Source organism: Rhinoderma darwinii, chromosome 4 (genome assembly GCF_050947455.1).
Source record: "Rhinoderma darwinii isolate aRhiDar2 chromosome 4, aRhiDar2.hap1, whole genome shotgun sequence".
Classification (NCBI taxonomy): Eukaryota; Metazoa; Chordata; class Amphibia; order Anura; family Rhinodermatidae; genus Rhinoderma; species Rhinoderma darwinii.
The window spans coordinates 36,002,631-36,018,945 of NC_134690.1; the positions used below are offsets into that span (position 1 = coordinate 36,002,631).

At 44.4% G+C, this 16,315-nt stretch overlaps 1 protein-coding gene across 2 annotated transcripts; it reads right to left on the reverse strand.

The window, feature by feature from the left end:
• Nucleotides 1-1,393: 1,393 nt before the first annotated feature.
• On the reverse strand, nt 1,394-16,085 carry LOC142760669 (UBX domain-containing protein 2A-like). Of its 2 annotated transcripts, none has more exons than XM_075863859.1 (6): nt 15,911-16,085; nt 15,165-15,279; nt 13,371-13,480; nt 12,707-12,844; nt 10,726-10,884; nt 1,394-2,705 (listed from the first exon to the last, which is right to left on the reverse strand). In XM_075863859.1, the coding sequence occupies exons 1-6, from the start codon at nt 15,952-15,954 to the stop codon at nt 2,516-2,518; spliced, it is 756 nt and encodes a 251-aa protein (XP_075719974.1). In that variant the 5' UTR covers nt 15,955-16,085; the 3' UTR covers nt 1,394-2,515. The 2 variants fall into 2 exon arrangements, with proteins under 2 accessions (XP_075719974.1, XP_075719975.1); XM_075863860.1 differs by having other exon boundaries at nt 15,692-15,973.
• Between the last annotated feature and the right edge of the window lie 230 nt (nt 16,086-16,315).

The following is a 16,315-nucleotide window of genomic DNA, read 5'->3' on the forward strand; positions in this document are numbered from 1 at the left end:
TGCCACGCCGCATTGATAACACCTCAGCAGTGCCACAGGCTGATCGCCTCCATGCCACGCCGCATTAATACCACCTCAGCAGTGCCACAGGCTGATCGCCTCCATGCCACGCTGCATTAATACCACCTCAGCAGTGCCACAGGCTGATCACCTCCATGCCATGCCGAATTGATGCAGAAATTCATGCAAAAGGAGCCCCGACCAACTATTGAGTGCTTATACTGGACATAGTTCTCAGTAGGACAACATTTTGGTATGAAGTCATTTTTCAAATTGGGATTATATAATATTCTAATTTTCTGACAGACTAAATTTTGGGTTTTCCTGAACTGTTCCCATAATCATCAACATTAAAAGAAAAACAATGCTGGAAATAGATCCCTCTGTGTGTAATGAATCTATAGAATATATGGAGTTTCAATTTTTGAATTGAATTACTGAAATAAATTAACTTTTTGATGATATTCTAATTCTTTAAAAAGGGCACAGTGAGGAGCTCATCAGTCATTCAGTATACCATGAGAATATTATAATAGATATATTTTTTTATTTCACAAAAAACAAAATACAACAACTAATGCTATTTAACTTATTTTAGTCCCCCTAGAGGACTTGAACCACCGATCATTGAATCACTTGCATGATATACTGCAATACTAATGTATTGCAGTAGTTCATGATCCGGACAGTCTCGCTCGCACGCATCTCGCTCTCGTGCGCTTTTTTTAGTTCAAACTTCCTTGGATGATTCATTTCTTATATATCTTCATAGTGGCCAGAGCTGGGCTGGGCTTTTATTTGCTTTTTTTGCAAAATTCCCTGCATATACAAAGACTTAACTAGTGAACCGCAGGTTTAAGCTGGCTGCCCAAAATATCAGGCAGCTGAATGTAGGGTGCCTGGCAGTCGGACTGATGGGGACCCTAGAGAGAAGGCTGTAGTAGTTTTCATTTCTGTGTTTTCAAAGAGAAGCACGGTCTGTATTGGCCCCGGTAGTAGTGAACGATCATATGATCGCCAGGAAGTCAGTAAGATTTGTTCCGGAACAATATGGTATGCTTTCAGGAGTCACTGCAGTTATCCCCAATGTTACACTTGTGTGAGAGATTTATCAAATTCATGAGTCCGTGAATATGGTGAACACGGCAAAATACATTCAGCGCAACTCGCTAGGTCTGAGCTGACCGGTCATCTTTACTGCGAGTCCTTATTAATATTGGCCAACCAAATTTTAAATAATGTGGTATGACCTTTGGCGTCCGGTGAATCCTTCAGACATGCACAAGCTATTTAGGACCAAATTACATCTATGGTTCAGACCTATGACCTAACGCCAGAAGTAAAACAGACCAAGACAGCAGTAGCTTAAAATGTTAAATTTATAAAAACAGAACTTAAAAATATTACAATTAGCTAAAAACGCACTGCAATCCAAGACAGCATGCTAAATAAAAGACATGAGCTCCGTCAGCAGAGGGGACTGTTACTGTTCATATGTAGAGTGGTGCAGGCCCCCTGCTGGTGAGCTGCAGTAATGCCGATTGTGCTCAGCAGAAAAAGAGTTTTCTTTATACCTTATATCAAACGCCCTGAAGGAAAAAGGAAGGGAAATGACTTTATCATGATACTACTATACATCATAATGGAACGTGAGAAGAACACCTGCGTCAATAACCTAATTTAAAAAGGGTTCTCCCAATCCTTAAATTCTTGTCAATCAGATGTTGGGATCCATAGGCGGTCACTATTGAATTGAAGCTTCTAAATCCACCCAATGATGAAATTACACCCCCCCCCATAGTTCCACCCAATTCTATCAAGTTGGGGGTGCACAAGTGCAGCCAGCTATCCGGCAGAAGATGGGGACTGTGGCATGCTCATTCTCGCTATTGGTGAGGGTCAAACCCCATTTGATCACTTTTTGACTTAAAGCAAACAACAAATGTCTGAAAAAGAATGATAATATATCGAATAAAGAACGAGACAGAAATAAGACCAGGGTGTCTATAGAAACAAAACGGTGGTTTTGTGGCTTTTAAATCTACTATCTTCTATTCCAGACAAATATACATGGTAACCGTGATCTCAAATCCTATAACGTATAATACCGCTGTGTAGTTAAGAGGTAAAAGTGACATTTTCGGAGCTGTGTTGTACCGCCTCTATAAACAACCATTAATAATCGACTTATTGCCAAACAGAATATTGTAAAGCCATCCATAGCAGAAAGGCCTGCAGAAGAAACCTGAGGAGTATGAGCGGTTGTATAAGTAAGTGCACCCTGTAGACAGCAATACAGGACCGCAACGTGTAAAGCAGCGCAGAAGGCGCAGCAAAGTAGCCGTGACTGCACATATGGCCATGGATAGGACCGTGCAGCCAATACTAGCCTGTAAGTCAGTGGATATGTACACCGTCTATTCACAGTGATCCTCAGATATCACAAAATAAAACCCAAGCACTAAATCGCATGATCCTCAGGATTACGTAGTCCCCGCTGCTGATGCGGTCTGGACTAGACGTCCCTGAACAGTGGTGTGGTTTTCTGCAGTCTCTGCACCAGGACGGCATTCTGCAGCCGAGCTTCCTGAATGGTGACCGTCTCATCCAAAAGGTCCCGCAACGGGAAGGAGGTCGCCAGCGTGAAGGGGATCTTCTCTGATTTACAAGGGATGCGCTCTACAAAATTCCTGATATCGCTGATCCTGAAGAAAGAAAGGAGAGGTATGTACAAGAAATCAGTAACTCACATGTCATATGCATATAAAAGGACACTTATTACTGAAAATACAAGTTACAATATTGGGCGTTCGTTTCCTTGTAAACCTTGCTTTATGTCCACACATATGCTCAGAGTGAAGATATTTAAAAGCCCAACAAGTAATATGGAGGGCAAGTTTCAAAAATTGCTACTTTGTTTTATATATAAATCATGTAGATAACATGGTAAAAAATATATATATATATATATATATATCTATCTATCTAGGCCCCCTGCTGGACAGATCTAGTACTGCTACAGCCAGATGCCACACTGGTCCCCAGCTGTGTGGATTGCCATAGATACCCTGAGGTATGACTTATGCATTGGCTGCAATAAGACCTCCACGTGGGCAATACTGCAGATCTATCCTAACCCCCTGAACACTGATATTATAGCAAATGTGCAGTGTTTGGTATCTATCTGCAGGTGACAAAGCAGCGACAAAGTTCTATGCCTTATACATGGAGAATCCCTTCGATCACGGCTGACTGCCAAAAGTTATTTTAAAGGAGTTTTCCCACGAGGGACATTTTTGACATATATACAGGATATGTCATAACTGTCAGATAGTTGCAGGTCCCAGAGGTAGGACCCACATCTATCTCTAGAATGGGGCCCCCTAAACACGCTCTAACTTTGTGCTCTGGCTGATTTCGGACCACGAAGGAGAAAACCACGTAGCTTAGTTCCATAAGTCCCATACAACTGAATGGTAGTTACGAAAAAGCATAGCTGAGCTGTTTCCGTAACTCCCGACCATGTAATCAGGAAGTGGCCGGGAGTCAGCCAGAGCACAGATTGGTAGAACGGGGCTTAAGGGGCCCTATTCTAGAGAAAGGTGCGGGTTCCAGAGGTGGGACACACATCCATCTTAAATTTATGACCTATCCTGTGGATAGGTCAAATGTCCCTCGTGGGGAAAACCCCTTTAAGTCCAGATTCACTCGAAGTAGCACAAACTCTGACTTAAAAATCTGCTGTTTTTCACATCAGAGTTGTACCCGTTTTTTACAGATCCCCATAGACTTGAGTCTATCGAGGGATCCGTAAAAACTGAAGAATAGGACACGTTCTATTTATCAATGGACCCTTCACAGCGACCGTGTGAATGGCCCCATTGAAATACACGAATCCGTGAGACGGCCGTATTCTCCATTCGTGTGAATAAGCCCTAAAGGGGTTTACCCACAACGGACATTTATCACCAATCCAGTCAATGTCTACAGTGCCGATGGAAACCGCTGAGGGCTGAACTGGGCTGTTTCCATTGGGTCCATAGACATTGAATGGAGCAGCAGCGCATATGGGTGACCGCTGCTCCATTCAAAACCCTCCTCCCTATGATCGTCCAGTGATTAGGAATGACTGTCGGGACCCCTGTTCTACTGATCGGTGGGGGGTCCTAGTGGTGTTCACACAATTATCACCTATCGTGTGGATAAGGGATGAATCTGCTTAGTGGGAAAACCGGTTTAATAAGGCATGAACCCTTTCATTGCCAAGGACGTATGTAATAGGTTATGACTTTAAACGACTGCGGAATATAAGGTATAGCACTTAGATGGTTTCATATTAAAGCCCAGAATTGTAGCTTTCAAAACGGCACCACAATCCAGGGACAATATTGGCGGTGCTACGCTCGTTGGAAATCAGGTAGCGGGATAAAAGTTTTACTTCCCAGTGTTGTGTAAGGGAGGGGGAATCTGCAAGTGAGGGCCGGAAGAAAGATCACAGCCGGGGGGCGTGGCCAGCTGCTGATGTGAGAGGACGTGTGTGGCGATAGCTCCGGGCCAGCATCCTGTCTAAAATCCTCCTGACGGTGCTGTAATCCTTGAAATTAGCCAAAATTCCTTACCAGCTGCGTAGGAAGGGAAGGATATCTTCCAGGAAAAAGATGAGCCCGTCTAAAGCGATGGACGCGGCAGAAAAGCTGAAATCATATGCCCGCGTGGTGATCCAAGATGGCGCTGGCGGGAGTTCTTCTGTGCAGGCCGCAGCTGTGGCTGGGACATCCAACCATGCTCCCTCGGAACAGGATGCAGGAATCACGCTGCAAGAGGCATCGGATAAGCTGCTGACAGCCATCCTCGAGACACGGACGACTCTGACGGCTAAGATTAATGAGGTGAGAGTGGACGTGGGCCTATTGAGACAGGATTTGCAAAATGTGCGGCAGAGAGTCACGGAGACGGAGGGCAGGATATCCACCTTGGAAGATCTTACTGCTACCATGCCGGCGGCTATTCAAGATTTGCCCCGTAAAGTCGATCTGTGGCGCCAGAAAGCCGACGATTTGGAAAATAGATCGCATCGCAACAATCTCCGCATTGTGGGATTGCCGGAGAGGGCAGAGGGGCAGAGGCCTGGAGAATTTATGGAAAGATGGCTGAAGGAGATGTTTCCAGCTGCCTCCTTCTCGTTAGCATATGCGGTGGAAAGGGCACACAGGGTTCCAGCACGGTTACCAGTTCCAGGTGCTCCCCCAAGACCACTGCTTGCCCGGATGTTGAATTGCAAAGATCGGGACACGGTTCTGTTGGAAGCTCGGAAGGCCGGAGGGATTAGATTTGAAAATGCATCTGTGTCCATATATCCGGACTTTTCTCCTGATTTGCAGCGACAAAGGGCGTCATATGTCCCTATCAAGCGCCGACTCCGGGACATGCAGATTCCATATTCGATGGCCTATCCGGCTAGATTGCGGTTTTCCAGGAGGTAGACTCTGTGGATCGTTTACCGAGGGGGATTTCGGATCACAGTCCGGTCTTACTGACATTGAAAAAGCCACAGGTAGGCAGAAGGGGTATGGGTAAAATTCACCCGTTTTGGCTTCAGCTAGTTCAACAAAACGATCGTATACCGGATCAGCTATCAATATTTATAGAAGCACATGCGCAGATGGAAAATCGGTCGCTGGTGTGGGATACCCTCAAAGCCTATTTGAGGGGATGTCTCCGATCCTCCATATCCTATGTAAAACGTGCTTCCGCCCTGCATGAAGAGGAATTAGCATATAAATGTTCACAGGCGGAAGGGGCATTTGTTCAGTATCCCACACCAGCTAACCGAAATGCTTGGCTGGACTTGGGTAGACAGTATCTACAAGTCCTGAGGGATAAGACTTTGCGTAGTCTATTCTTTAGTAAACAATCTCATTTTGAATTGGGCAATCAATCGGGTAAAATTCTGGCTCATATGGTGCGGAACACTTCTAGATCCCCCCGGTGATGGGTATAGTGGGGCCTGGCGATAGAATCTACACTTCCTCGAGGGATGTTCTCGAACAATTCACACAGTTCTATGATCAGTTGTATGCTTCAAAAATAGATTATAGGAGGGAGGAGATGGAGAAGTATTTAGATGGAATATCGTTTCCTACGTTGTCAGCCGAGCGGGTGGCAATGCTTGATGCTCCATTTACGGTAGACGAGATCTTGGAGGGAATGGCGTCTATGGCCAAGGGGAAAGCCTCAGGGCCGGATGGTATCCCCTTGAGGTATATCTACAGTATGGGGAGCTGCTAGCCCCCCAATTGCTGGCCCTGTTTGAGCATAGCTATCGGAGGTCTACTCTTCCGGAATCCATGTGTGACGTCACCATTATTGTATTGCTGAAACCAGGCAAAAATCCAGATGAATGTGGGTCATATAGACCGATCTCACTACTGACAGTGGATTACAAAATTTTGACTAAAATGCTAGCTAATAGGTTATGTAATGTGATAAAGGAGATGATTCACCCAGACCAGTGTGGCTTTATACCCGGCAAGTCCACCTCAGAGAATATTCAACGGGTACAGGTGGTGGCGCAGATTGGATGGGAGGAGCAGCAGGACTGGGCGGTGGCATCTTTGGATGCGGCCAAGGCATTTGACTTGGTAGAATGGCCTTATTTGCTGGCAGTGCTGCGAAGATTTGGGTTTGGGGATAGATTCATTAATTGGGTCTCCTTGCTATATACATCTCCGCGAGCGCTGGTGTTGGTGAACGGGGTCCTGTCCCCTTCCTTTGGCCTCCATAGGGGCACGAGGCAGGGGTGCCCACTTTCGCCACTTCTTTTCGCAATGGCCATTGAATTACTGGCTCTGAACATTAGGAGGGATCACGCATATATGGGAATTAGAATAGGGGACAGAGAGGACCGGATAGGATTATATGCGGATGACATGGTGTTGTTTATGGCAAACCCCAATGCCACCCTTCCCAGGGCCATATCCCTCATTAACGCTTTTGGAAGGTATTCCGGGTTACTAATTAATTGGGCCAAATCGTATTTGATGCCTTTGAGGCAGGATAACTGTGGATGGGACACCCAGTTCTGCGGACTGTCAGTACAACCAGAGTTCAAATATTTGGGGATTAATATTGCTAGGGATAGCTCTAGATCGTATGGGTTAAATGTAGCGCCCTTGGTCGCGTACCTAAGGGATAAAATTCAGGTGTGGAAAGGTCTGCCTCTGTCAGTGGCAGGACGCGTGAATCTATTAAAAATGATAGTACTGCCAAAGTTTTTGTATGTGTTGGAGCATGTGGATGTGTTGGTGCCTAAAAGGTTCTTTAAAATAATAAACTCGCTATTCGCGCCGTTTGTATGGGGGGGGGGGGAGATCTAAACTCAAGCTGTCGATTCTACAGAGGTCTAAAGATGAGGCCGGAGCTGCCTTACCGGATGTTTTTCTATATTATTTGGCGGGTCAGCTCAGATACTTGACTTCTTGGGTCTCCCCCCCCCCCACCCCTAACGACCAATGCTGAGTGTCATCTAGCCAGGGTGTTGGGCTTGAAAACCCTTTGGCCGATATTGGAGCCGCATGATTTTAGACACCGCTCCCTGTTACCCTTGCATAAGTTGGCCAGACGAGTTTGGCAACAGGCTAAAGAGCTCTTGGGGGTTGTGGGGGTGGTGGTGGAGAACCCGCTGTGGGACAATCCGAGTTTTTCACATTTGCACGGGATGGTGGGAAAACGTTACTGGTCCTCTAGAGGGGTAGTTGCTTTGTCACAGTTACTAACGGAAGACGGGACGGTCATGACGGTGAGTGAGATTCGGGCAGCATTCAATATACCACCGGGGGATGAATTATATTGCATACAACTCCATCATGCTCTATTAGCACAATTTCCACTGAACTCCGTGAGGTATTCTAGCTGTGATTTGGTGGTGAGGTTGAGCACGCCGTCTACACGTGGAGCCATTTCTCAAATTTATTATTTTCTACTGGAGGCTAAAATGCGAGTGGAGCCCCTGGTGGCGGAGGATAAGTGGCGTGCACTAATGTTCATTATCCACCAATGTTATTTGACACCCATAAGACTACATCGTATGGGAAGAATGGCGTCCTCACAATGTCATAGGTGCGGAGAGACACGGGCTGATTTTATTCACCTAATATGGGGTTGTCACTGGATTCTTAGCTTTTGGGAGGAGGTGGTTGCAGTATTGACAGCAGTATTGGGGAGGACGATACCTTGCAGCCCGGAGGTGTGTCTGCTGGGACTGCTCAATGAGGAACAATGGTCGATATATGAGAGGACTTTCCTCAGAGAAACACTATTCATGGCAAGAAAGGCGGTGGCCATGAGATGGATGGCGGATAGGGCCCCGACAGTAGCGCAATGGCGTAAATTAGTCAATGACATACTTCCATTTGAGAAAATAGTGTATAAACACCGGGGGAAACCGGCTAAATTTGATTTGATCTGGAATGGGTGGTGCTCATCGAACCTCAGTCACTGTACAGTCCAAGGGCTATCAGCTGCTCTGATTCAAGCTGGGGGCGGGAGCGGGTAAAGGAGTCGGGAGGAGGACACTTCCAGGTGCTTCGCTTTAGGCCATACGAGGAGGATGTGCGCGTTAGGGTAGAATATCGAACTGGGGGCATATTAATACTATAGTGATGTACAAGATTAAAAGTTTTGATAGAATGTTTGATTGATCTGTATTATGTATATGTGGTCTGCGAACCACGGTTTAATACCATGGGTACCTGCGAGTATCCCTTCTGTATGTAATGATGTTTCTGACATATGTACTATTGAGTGTATAATGTTATCCTGATGTATGTGATGGTTTGACTCTGACAGTTCCTTTTAATAAAACGAGTTTAAAAAAAAAAAAGAAAGATCACAGGCCGTTACGGTCATCTCCTCCCGGTCCAGCATGAATGCTTTGTATGTAGTGTTTTCTATATTTTACTAGACTTTAACGTAACATCTGGCCGCTGTGTTTTTGCCCCAAAAGAAAAGCAGTAGAAAAATGGGAAAAACGCAAACCTCTGTGGGTCTGATGGACTCATTAACACCTTATTCACACGAAGGTGTCAGTTTTGCGTGCTTAAAAAAACAGAGCGTTTTTCTTGCGTTGCAGTTCCGTGTGACATCCGTGTACGCATTTTTTTTACGCACGTACGTCATCCATATGTCACACGTTTCGTACGTCAGCAAAATAAACAGAAGGCGGTGGCTTTTTCTCATCATTTCTTCAGCAACTGTTGCGTGAATCACGCACAGCACATGTATGACGTCCGTGTGCTGTCCATTTTTTTCACGCACCCATTGACTTCAATGGATAAGTGATGCGCAAAAAACACACAACAGGACATGCAGTGAGTTTCACGCAGAAGACACATGAAAAACACTGAATGGCCCCATTGAATTGCATAGGTTCGTGACATTCGTTGTGTTAACGCGCGTAACACGGACGTGAAATACACTTGTGTGAATAAGGCCTAAGGCTAGGAACACGTAGCATAAACACTGCAGATTTTCCGCAACAGATTTCATTACAGTAGCAGAGTAGGAGCGATTTAAAATCTCATCCTCACAACGAGGGGGAAAAAAATAAAATTAAAAAAACTAGTCCAGAAGAAGAAAAAAAAAAAAGTTTGATGCCGCAGCACGCCAATTTATGCTGTGGAATCGCTGATCTTCTGTTGAAGGGTTTCTCGATAGAATTCATTTGAGTGGTAAAACCTGCAACAAAGTCCTATGTAGTGCGACTTATCCCGTGGAAACGCTGCGATTCAGCCACAAAAATCGCAAATGAAAACAAAATAAATTTGTATTTAATTTGAATCTAATAAATAAAGCTCATACTTACCCCCCTGCAGTAGTACTAGCAGGGCGATCCTCTTCTGAGCGCAGCCATTCATCCTGGCATGACGTTCCATCCCATGTGACTGCTGCAACAGTCACATGGACTATAGCATCACAGGAGGCTGGGCTATGCTCAGAAGATAGAGAGAGAGTTAAGTCGCCATGACTATGGGCTTGTACGTTTAAGTTTATTCATTTTTTTTTTATTTATTTTTTTACTGCTGCAGGATTTCCGCAGCTAACATGGGGCCTGAAAAACCGCACCACAATTTGGCGTGGCTTTTCGGATGGAATTCATAGTGGCAACCAGGGTGTATACGCTGTGTAGTTTTACGCACTGACACCGCTATATGCAGGTCCTAGAGGTGGGACGCGCACCTATCTCTATAGGACCCAGTCCTATCTTCTGCCGTTGGGCTCCAGCCACTGATGAGGTGGTCGGGTTTTTCCTAGAAACAGCCAAGCACATTTTGCTGCGCTGTTTCCTGAACTCCTGTAGGAGTGAGTGGAAATTAAGTGAATAGGTGCGGGGGTATGCAATAAATAAGTATATACCAAGTCTCCACCTGGATGTGGCCACCTTGTCACGTGAAACGGCGGTTAGGAGGAACCACTTTCTCCCGACATGTGAAGGTCCTACCTCTGGAACACAGCCAAAGTTAGAGCTTTACTTTAAATGTAATATTAATTAAATTGCATGTACACATCTTCAGGGTGAGGTCTTGTATTAAAAATTCCCTTTAGTATGTAACGCCGCCTATTCATGGGCAGTTGATGTTTGATATACACACACACACACACACACACACACACACACACACACACACACACACACACACACGTAATAAAACGGCATTTCTGGATTACCTGTGTGTAGTGTTAAATTTCTGAACGATCCTCTTGCCATCAGCGAGCCAGATCTTGACGTTGGTCAGAGGCTCCCCAGCCTTCAGCTCAACACTCGGGAGACTTTGTTCACCTCCATCCTCCAAACCATTTGCTTTGGTAATGACTTTTGGGGTTGCACTGAGAGAAGAAAAGTAAAGACCTCAGAATAGATTCACTTTCTTTCCAGACTTCTCTATGATATCACTTTATGCACCGATAAGACAATTAAATATTGATTGACCAGCTGATCTAATACAGTGACACGACTGCGCCAATTACAGTAGTGTCAGGAGTTATAACAGGTTAATAGGGCTTCCCCAGTCCATGTTTGCCTAGATGTACATAACATAGGATAAAGTCAACCCTACAGTAAAGTAATAAGTTTTTAAAGGATTTAAAAATAAATAAAAAATGACCAGAAAATTAAAAACCACAAACTTGCGAACAAACTTCCAAATACAAAACATTACGGCCGGAGATAAATTGTGGTCATGTGACCGTGCAAGAAACCATGGATGTGGTTAAATCATTAGAAGTACATCTGCCCATGTCCTAAACACACATATGACCTCCTTAAAGAGGCTCTGTCACCACATTATAAGTGGCCTATATTGTACATGATGTGATCGGCGCTGTAATGTAGATTACAGCAGTGTTTTTTATTTAGAAAAACGATTATTTTTGACGGAGTTATGACTCATTTTAGATTTATGCTAATGAGTTTCTTAATGGACAACTGGGCGTGTTTTACTTTTTGACCAAGTGGGCGTTGTGGAGAGAAGTGTATGACGCTGACCAATCAGTGACCAATCAGCGTCATACACTTCTCTCCATTCATTTACACTGCAGATAGCGATATATCTATATCTCTATGTGCAGCCACAAACACACTATAACGTTACTGCAGTGTCCTGACAATGAATATTCATTACCTCCAGCCAGGACATCATGTCTATTCAGAATCCTGTCACTTCTGTAGCGTCTGATATTTACGATGCAACCTGTCATTTAAAACGAGATTACGCTTGCCTTGCTGTAAATATCAGAGACGCTACAGAAGTGTCAGGATTGTGACTAGACATGACGTCCTGGCCGGAGGTAATGTATATTCATTGTCAGGACACTGCAGTAACGTGTGTGTGTATGTGTATGTGTGTGTGTGTGTGTGTGTGTGTATGTGTGTGTCTGCACATAGCGATATAGCTATGTGCTGTGTAAATGAATGGGGAGAAGTGTATGACGCGGATTGGTCACTGATTGGTCAGCGTCATAGACTTCTCTCCATAATGCCCACTTGGTCAAAAAGTAAAACACGCCCAGTTGTCCATTAAGCAACTCATTAGAATAAAGCTAAAAGCGGTCATAACGCCGTCAAAAATGATCGTTTTTCTAAATAAAAAACACTGATGTAATCTACATTACAGCGCCGATCACATCATGTACATGATAGGCCACTTATAATGTGGTGACAGAGCCTCTTTAAAGAGGTTGTTCCAAGATTATATGTTCTATCCTAGCCACAGAATAGGTGATAACACGCTGATCGGCGAAGGTCCGACCGTGGCACCTCCACCGATCATGAGAATGGAGGTCCCATTTCTTCGAATGAATGGAGCGGCAGGTCGAGCATGCGCCCAGCTGCTCCATTCTCTATGGCACTTCAGGAAATAGTCGAGCACTGTACTCCATCACTGACAGTCCCAGTTAGTGGATAAAACAGCAGTGCATATGCTCAACCTGCAGCTTCATTGATTCAGAGGAACGGGACCCCCAATCTCATGAGTGGTCGGTCCCCCACCGAGCGGCAGGTTATCACCTATGTAGTGGTTAGAGGATAATATTTACGCTTGTGACAACCCCTTTAATGTCTAACCACCATGGATGATAAAGTCACAGCAGTCATGTGCACTATGAACGATCCCCATAGACAGAAGTACACAGGGCCTTGTACAATCCTCACCTTCCCAGGCGGTGACCCTCTCCGGAGAACGGGTCCACATGCTTCTTTCTTATAAAGTAATGTTCACTTTTTCTGTCTTCAACATTAACTGACAATTCTTTCTTTGCGAAGGTCTTGTGCAACTCTGGTGGGAGCTCCCTGATAAAAGAAGAATATAAGACATCAATTCACCTTGTGTGACGCCAAGGTAACAAACCAAAGACATAAAATGTGTATAGCATATTACATAATCCATGGAGCCCAATGTAAAGATATATGTACAGCAGTGTATGGACGATGTGATCTCATGTCACCACAAATCAATAACCCACTGTTCAAGATCTCTCCTGCCTTCTCTTCTTACTGCGGAGTTTCTCCGAAAATGTTCCAAAACTCATACTAGAACTTTGTTTTCTAATAATTTTCCTGATTGGTTATTTTTGCTCAGTCTTCTGCTTCTGGCCTGAAGAAATCAAACCTAATACTGCAGTTGTGTGCTGGAAACAAGTGCCAGATTATCAAACTATCCTTTATCGGATGCCGGATCAAGAAAGTCACTGTATATGGATTAGGCTTTATTTACATACGCCCGGTTAGGCGGAGGAGCCGGTTAGGCGTTACGCGGCACGACTGGACACCACTACGCAAGGTCTGATCTCTGAGCACTGTATTAGGCTGCACTTACCCTTTCCTCATGGAGTCCATAAATTGACGATTTGCAGCATCTGTATAGTCCCTGAGCTGGCCGTCATTGATTGTAAACCCATTCTTCCACATCTTGATGATAACCTCTGCCTGAAAAGAGAAAAACCACCAAGTTAAGCAAACAAATACCCCAGTAGGCCATGTTCACACTTTCAGGATTCTGTCGAGATTTAGGCATGGATTCGGAGTCTAAACACTGACCGAAACCACGAACATTCCGCCAGCAATACATGTGAATGGGGTATATTATATATTTTACAATCTACAAAAGGCTCGTCATTGACACGGATTAGCTATATTGATTTACAATAGGGCTATAATTTATGTGCGGACCTAATGGGCAATCCACAGTAATACGTTTTGAAGACGTGTATTTTTTAAAGAAATAGTCACCATTCTAGGTAATGCTCTGTGCAAGAAAAAGCGAGAAAAATCCCAGTATACATTACGGCTAATAAGCGGCAGACATATCCCCACAATGACCTAGAGATGCACGATGCATACAAACTTCGATAAGGTTTTGATACTCTGCATCCCCAAACTGTAGATACCATTATTTCATATATTTCAATACTTGGCTGTGCGGCCGCCCAGCTCAGTATAGTAACACATGAATGTATGAGAGCGGGGCTGCGGATGTGTGATACAGTCATTGCCGCGCTCCTGAGTCCTGATAACAAGTGCGCGGGGTCAGGATGATGCGATGCGGCCGGCGCTGCACTAATGAGCGCCGGCACTGAAACAGAACATGGCGGGCGCACCACCGCAAAACACCCCATGTTCTGTCCTCAGTGCCTGAACCGCCGCTCATTAGTGCAGCGCCGGCCGCATCACCTCATGCTGACCGCGCACGCACTTCCTGTCAGGAGCGGGGCAATGGCTGTATTACACAGCCACAGTCCCGCTGGCGGAGATCAGAGAAACCTCTAATCTCCGCCGTTATTCCCGTGAATGCTGCGATCACAGCGGACTGCAGTATTCAGGGGAAAATGCGAAGGGTGGATGCCCCTTGGATCGCGTCACAGGGAATTCCTGTGACGCGATTGAGGGACATACCATATATGGGCAGACGGCCCAGGGTCCATTGAAGGACCCCTGGGCTGTCCTACCATATTTCCTGTTAGGACATACCTAAGTACGCCCTAACAACTGCCTGTGTACTATCAGTATCAGCTAATGTACTGTAATATAGATATATACCGGTACATTACTATCAGTATATAGATATATGCCAGTACATTAAAGTTTAAAAAATAAAGTAAAAACAAAGTAATGTTAAATAAAAATATTTTAATGTTTATTGTAAAAAATGTGTGTATAAGTCTCAATACATAAAATACACATATTCAGTATTGGCGCGGCCGTAATAACCTGCACAACAATTTTCTCATCATTTATGATGTGTACGCTGTAAAAAAATAAAATAAAAACTGCTTTCTATCACTTATTGTGGGGCTCGAGGTGCAATGATGAATTTACCCTCCATGTGCCTCACATTAATAGTAATTAACCCCATCATGTACCTTACATATTAACCCATTATGACTGAGACACATGATGGGGTTAATTACTATTAATGGGAGGCATGTGGAGGTTAAATTCATCATCACACCTCGCGCCTCACATCAGAAAATTGAACTTTTTTTTATATTTTTATTTTTTTATTATTGTTGACAAAGTATCGAATTGGTATTGAAATCGCAATACTAAACGAAGTATCGGTATCGAAGTCCAAATTCTGGTATCGTGACATCCCTACAATGACATAACATACCTCATCTTCCGGTGAAGCGTTAATGACGCCTGCGTCTCCTGCTTCTTCAAACAAGCTGTTCACAAAGGAGTCGCACCGTTTCCTCTCGCTGCTCCTCCCCCTCATCCTGAAAACTCTGGAACAATACAAATAAAACAGAACCGTGATTTAGACGGATAGCACAATAAACGCAGCATGTTCGCAGTTGTCAACCAACAGAGCAGAATAAAACGTGCGCCCTAATCCGGGCTGTGGTGGTCACCAAGGAATGACAATTCTTATTTAAAAATGAAATTTTTTTATGGATGCCAAAAACACGGCAGCTGTAGAAAATAGAACCGCTGTCCTCCTATACTGCGCGGTATACTTTATTTTACTGGATGCCTCCGATTGTCAACGACAGTATGCCATACAGAAAAAACAAAACAAAAAAACGGGGTATGCCAACACATAAATCCCAAAAGGAGCCTCTTTTGGTACATATCGATCAATGGGGTCCTATTGATACATTTGGCGTACGATACGTCAAACCTACACTGCAATCTTACCCACTGCCAGGAAATCTCCTTCCGCAATAGTGAATTACGGCTAGTAGTCATCATCCAATCATTGTCAGGTTATTATATAAGTGGCATCCATTTATAAGAGCATTCAGGAGAATGACATGAATCATGCCATAACATTGTCACGATTGTATGACGGCCAGAACGAGTCACCGAATATCACTGCATCACATAAGTGAAACTCTATGAAGGAACTCCCCGTACCGGTCTTGAGGCTTCATGGCGTCAGTTTTGTCGGCTTCTCTCATCTTTGCAACGCTTCATCCTTCTGCACATGAGAAAAATTGGAATAATAAGTTAGACCATGTTCACACAGCGCTCACACGCTTATTCCCAATACACCATGCCCTAATCCATTACTGTGGAAAGCAGGAGAAAATGGGGAGAAAGCGGAGGCTGAAAAGTTTATTGATGTGCACAATAATGTAAAAGTGAATACTCAACTAAAAAAATAGATTTTATTTTTCTGCAGACTGTCTCCCCGTGTCGCACAGGTTCTAGGTTCTAGCAATTCAGGCAGCAGGAGAAACATATAATATATACAATATCACACAGACAAAACGTAGATCCCCCACCAGTCGCACCTCGATCCTAATATTGGCCATAAAT

Coding starts and splice junctions, on each gene's coding strand:
- LOC142760669 (XM_075863859.1), bottom strand. CDS start 15,954: ATGAGAGAAGCCGACAAAACTGACGCCATGAAGCCTCAAGACCG. Junction 13,481..15,164: donor ACGCTTCACCGGAAGATGAG/GTATGTTATGTC, acceptor TTCTCTTTTCAG/GCAGAGGTTATCATCAAGAT. Junction 10,885..12,706: donor GAGGGTCACCGCCTGGGAAG/GTGAGGATTGTA, acceptor TTCTTCTCTCAG/TGCAACCCCAAAAGTCATTA.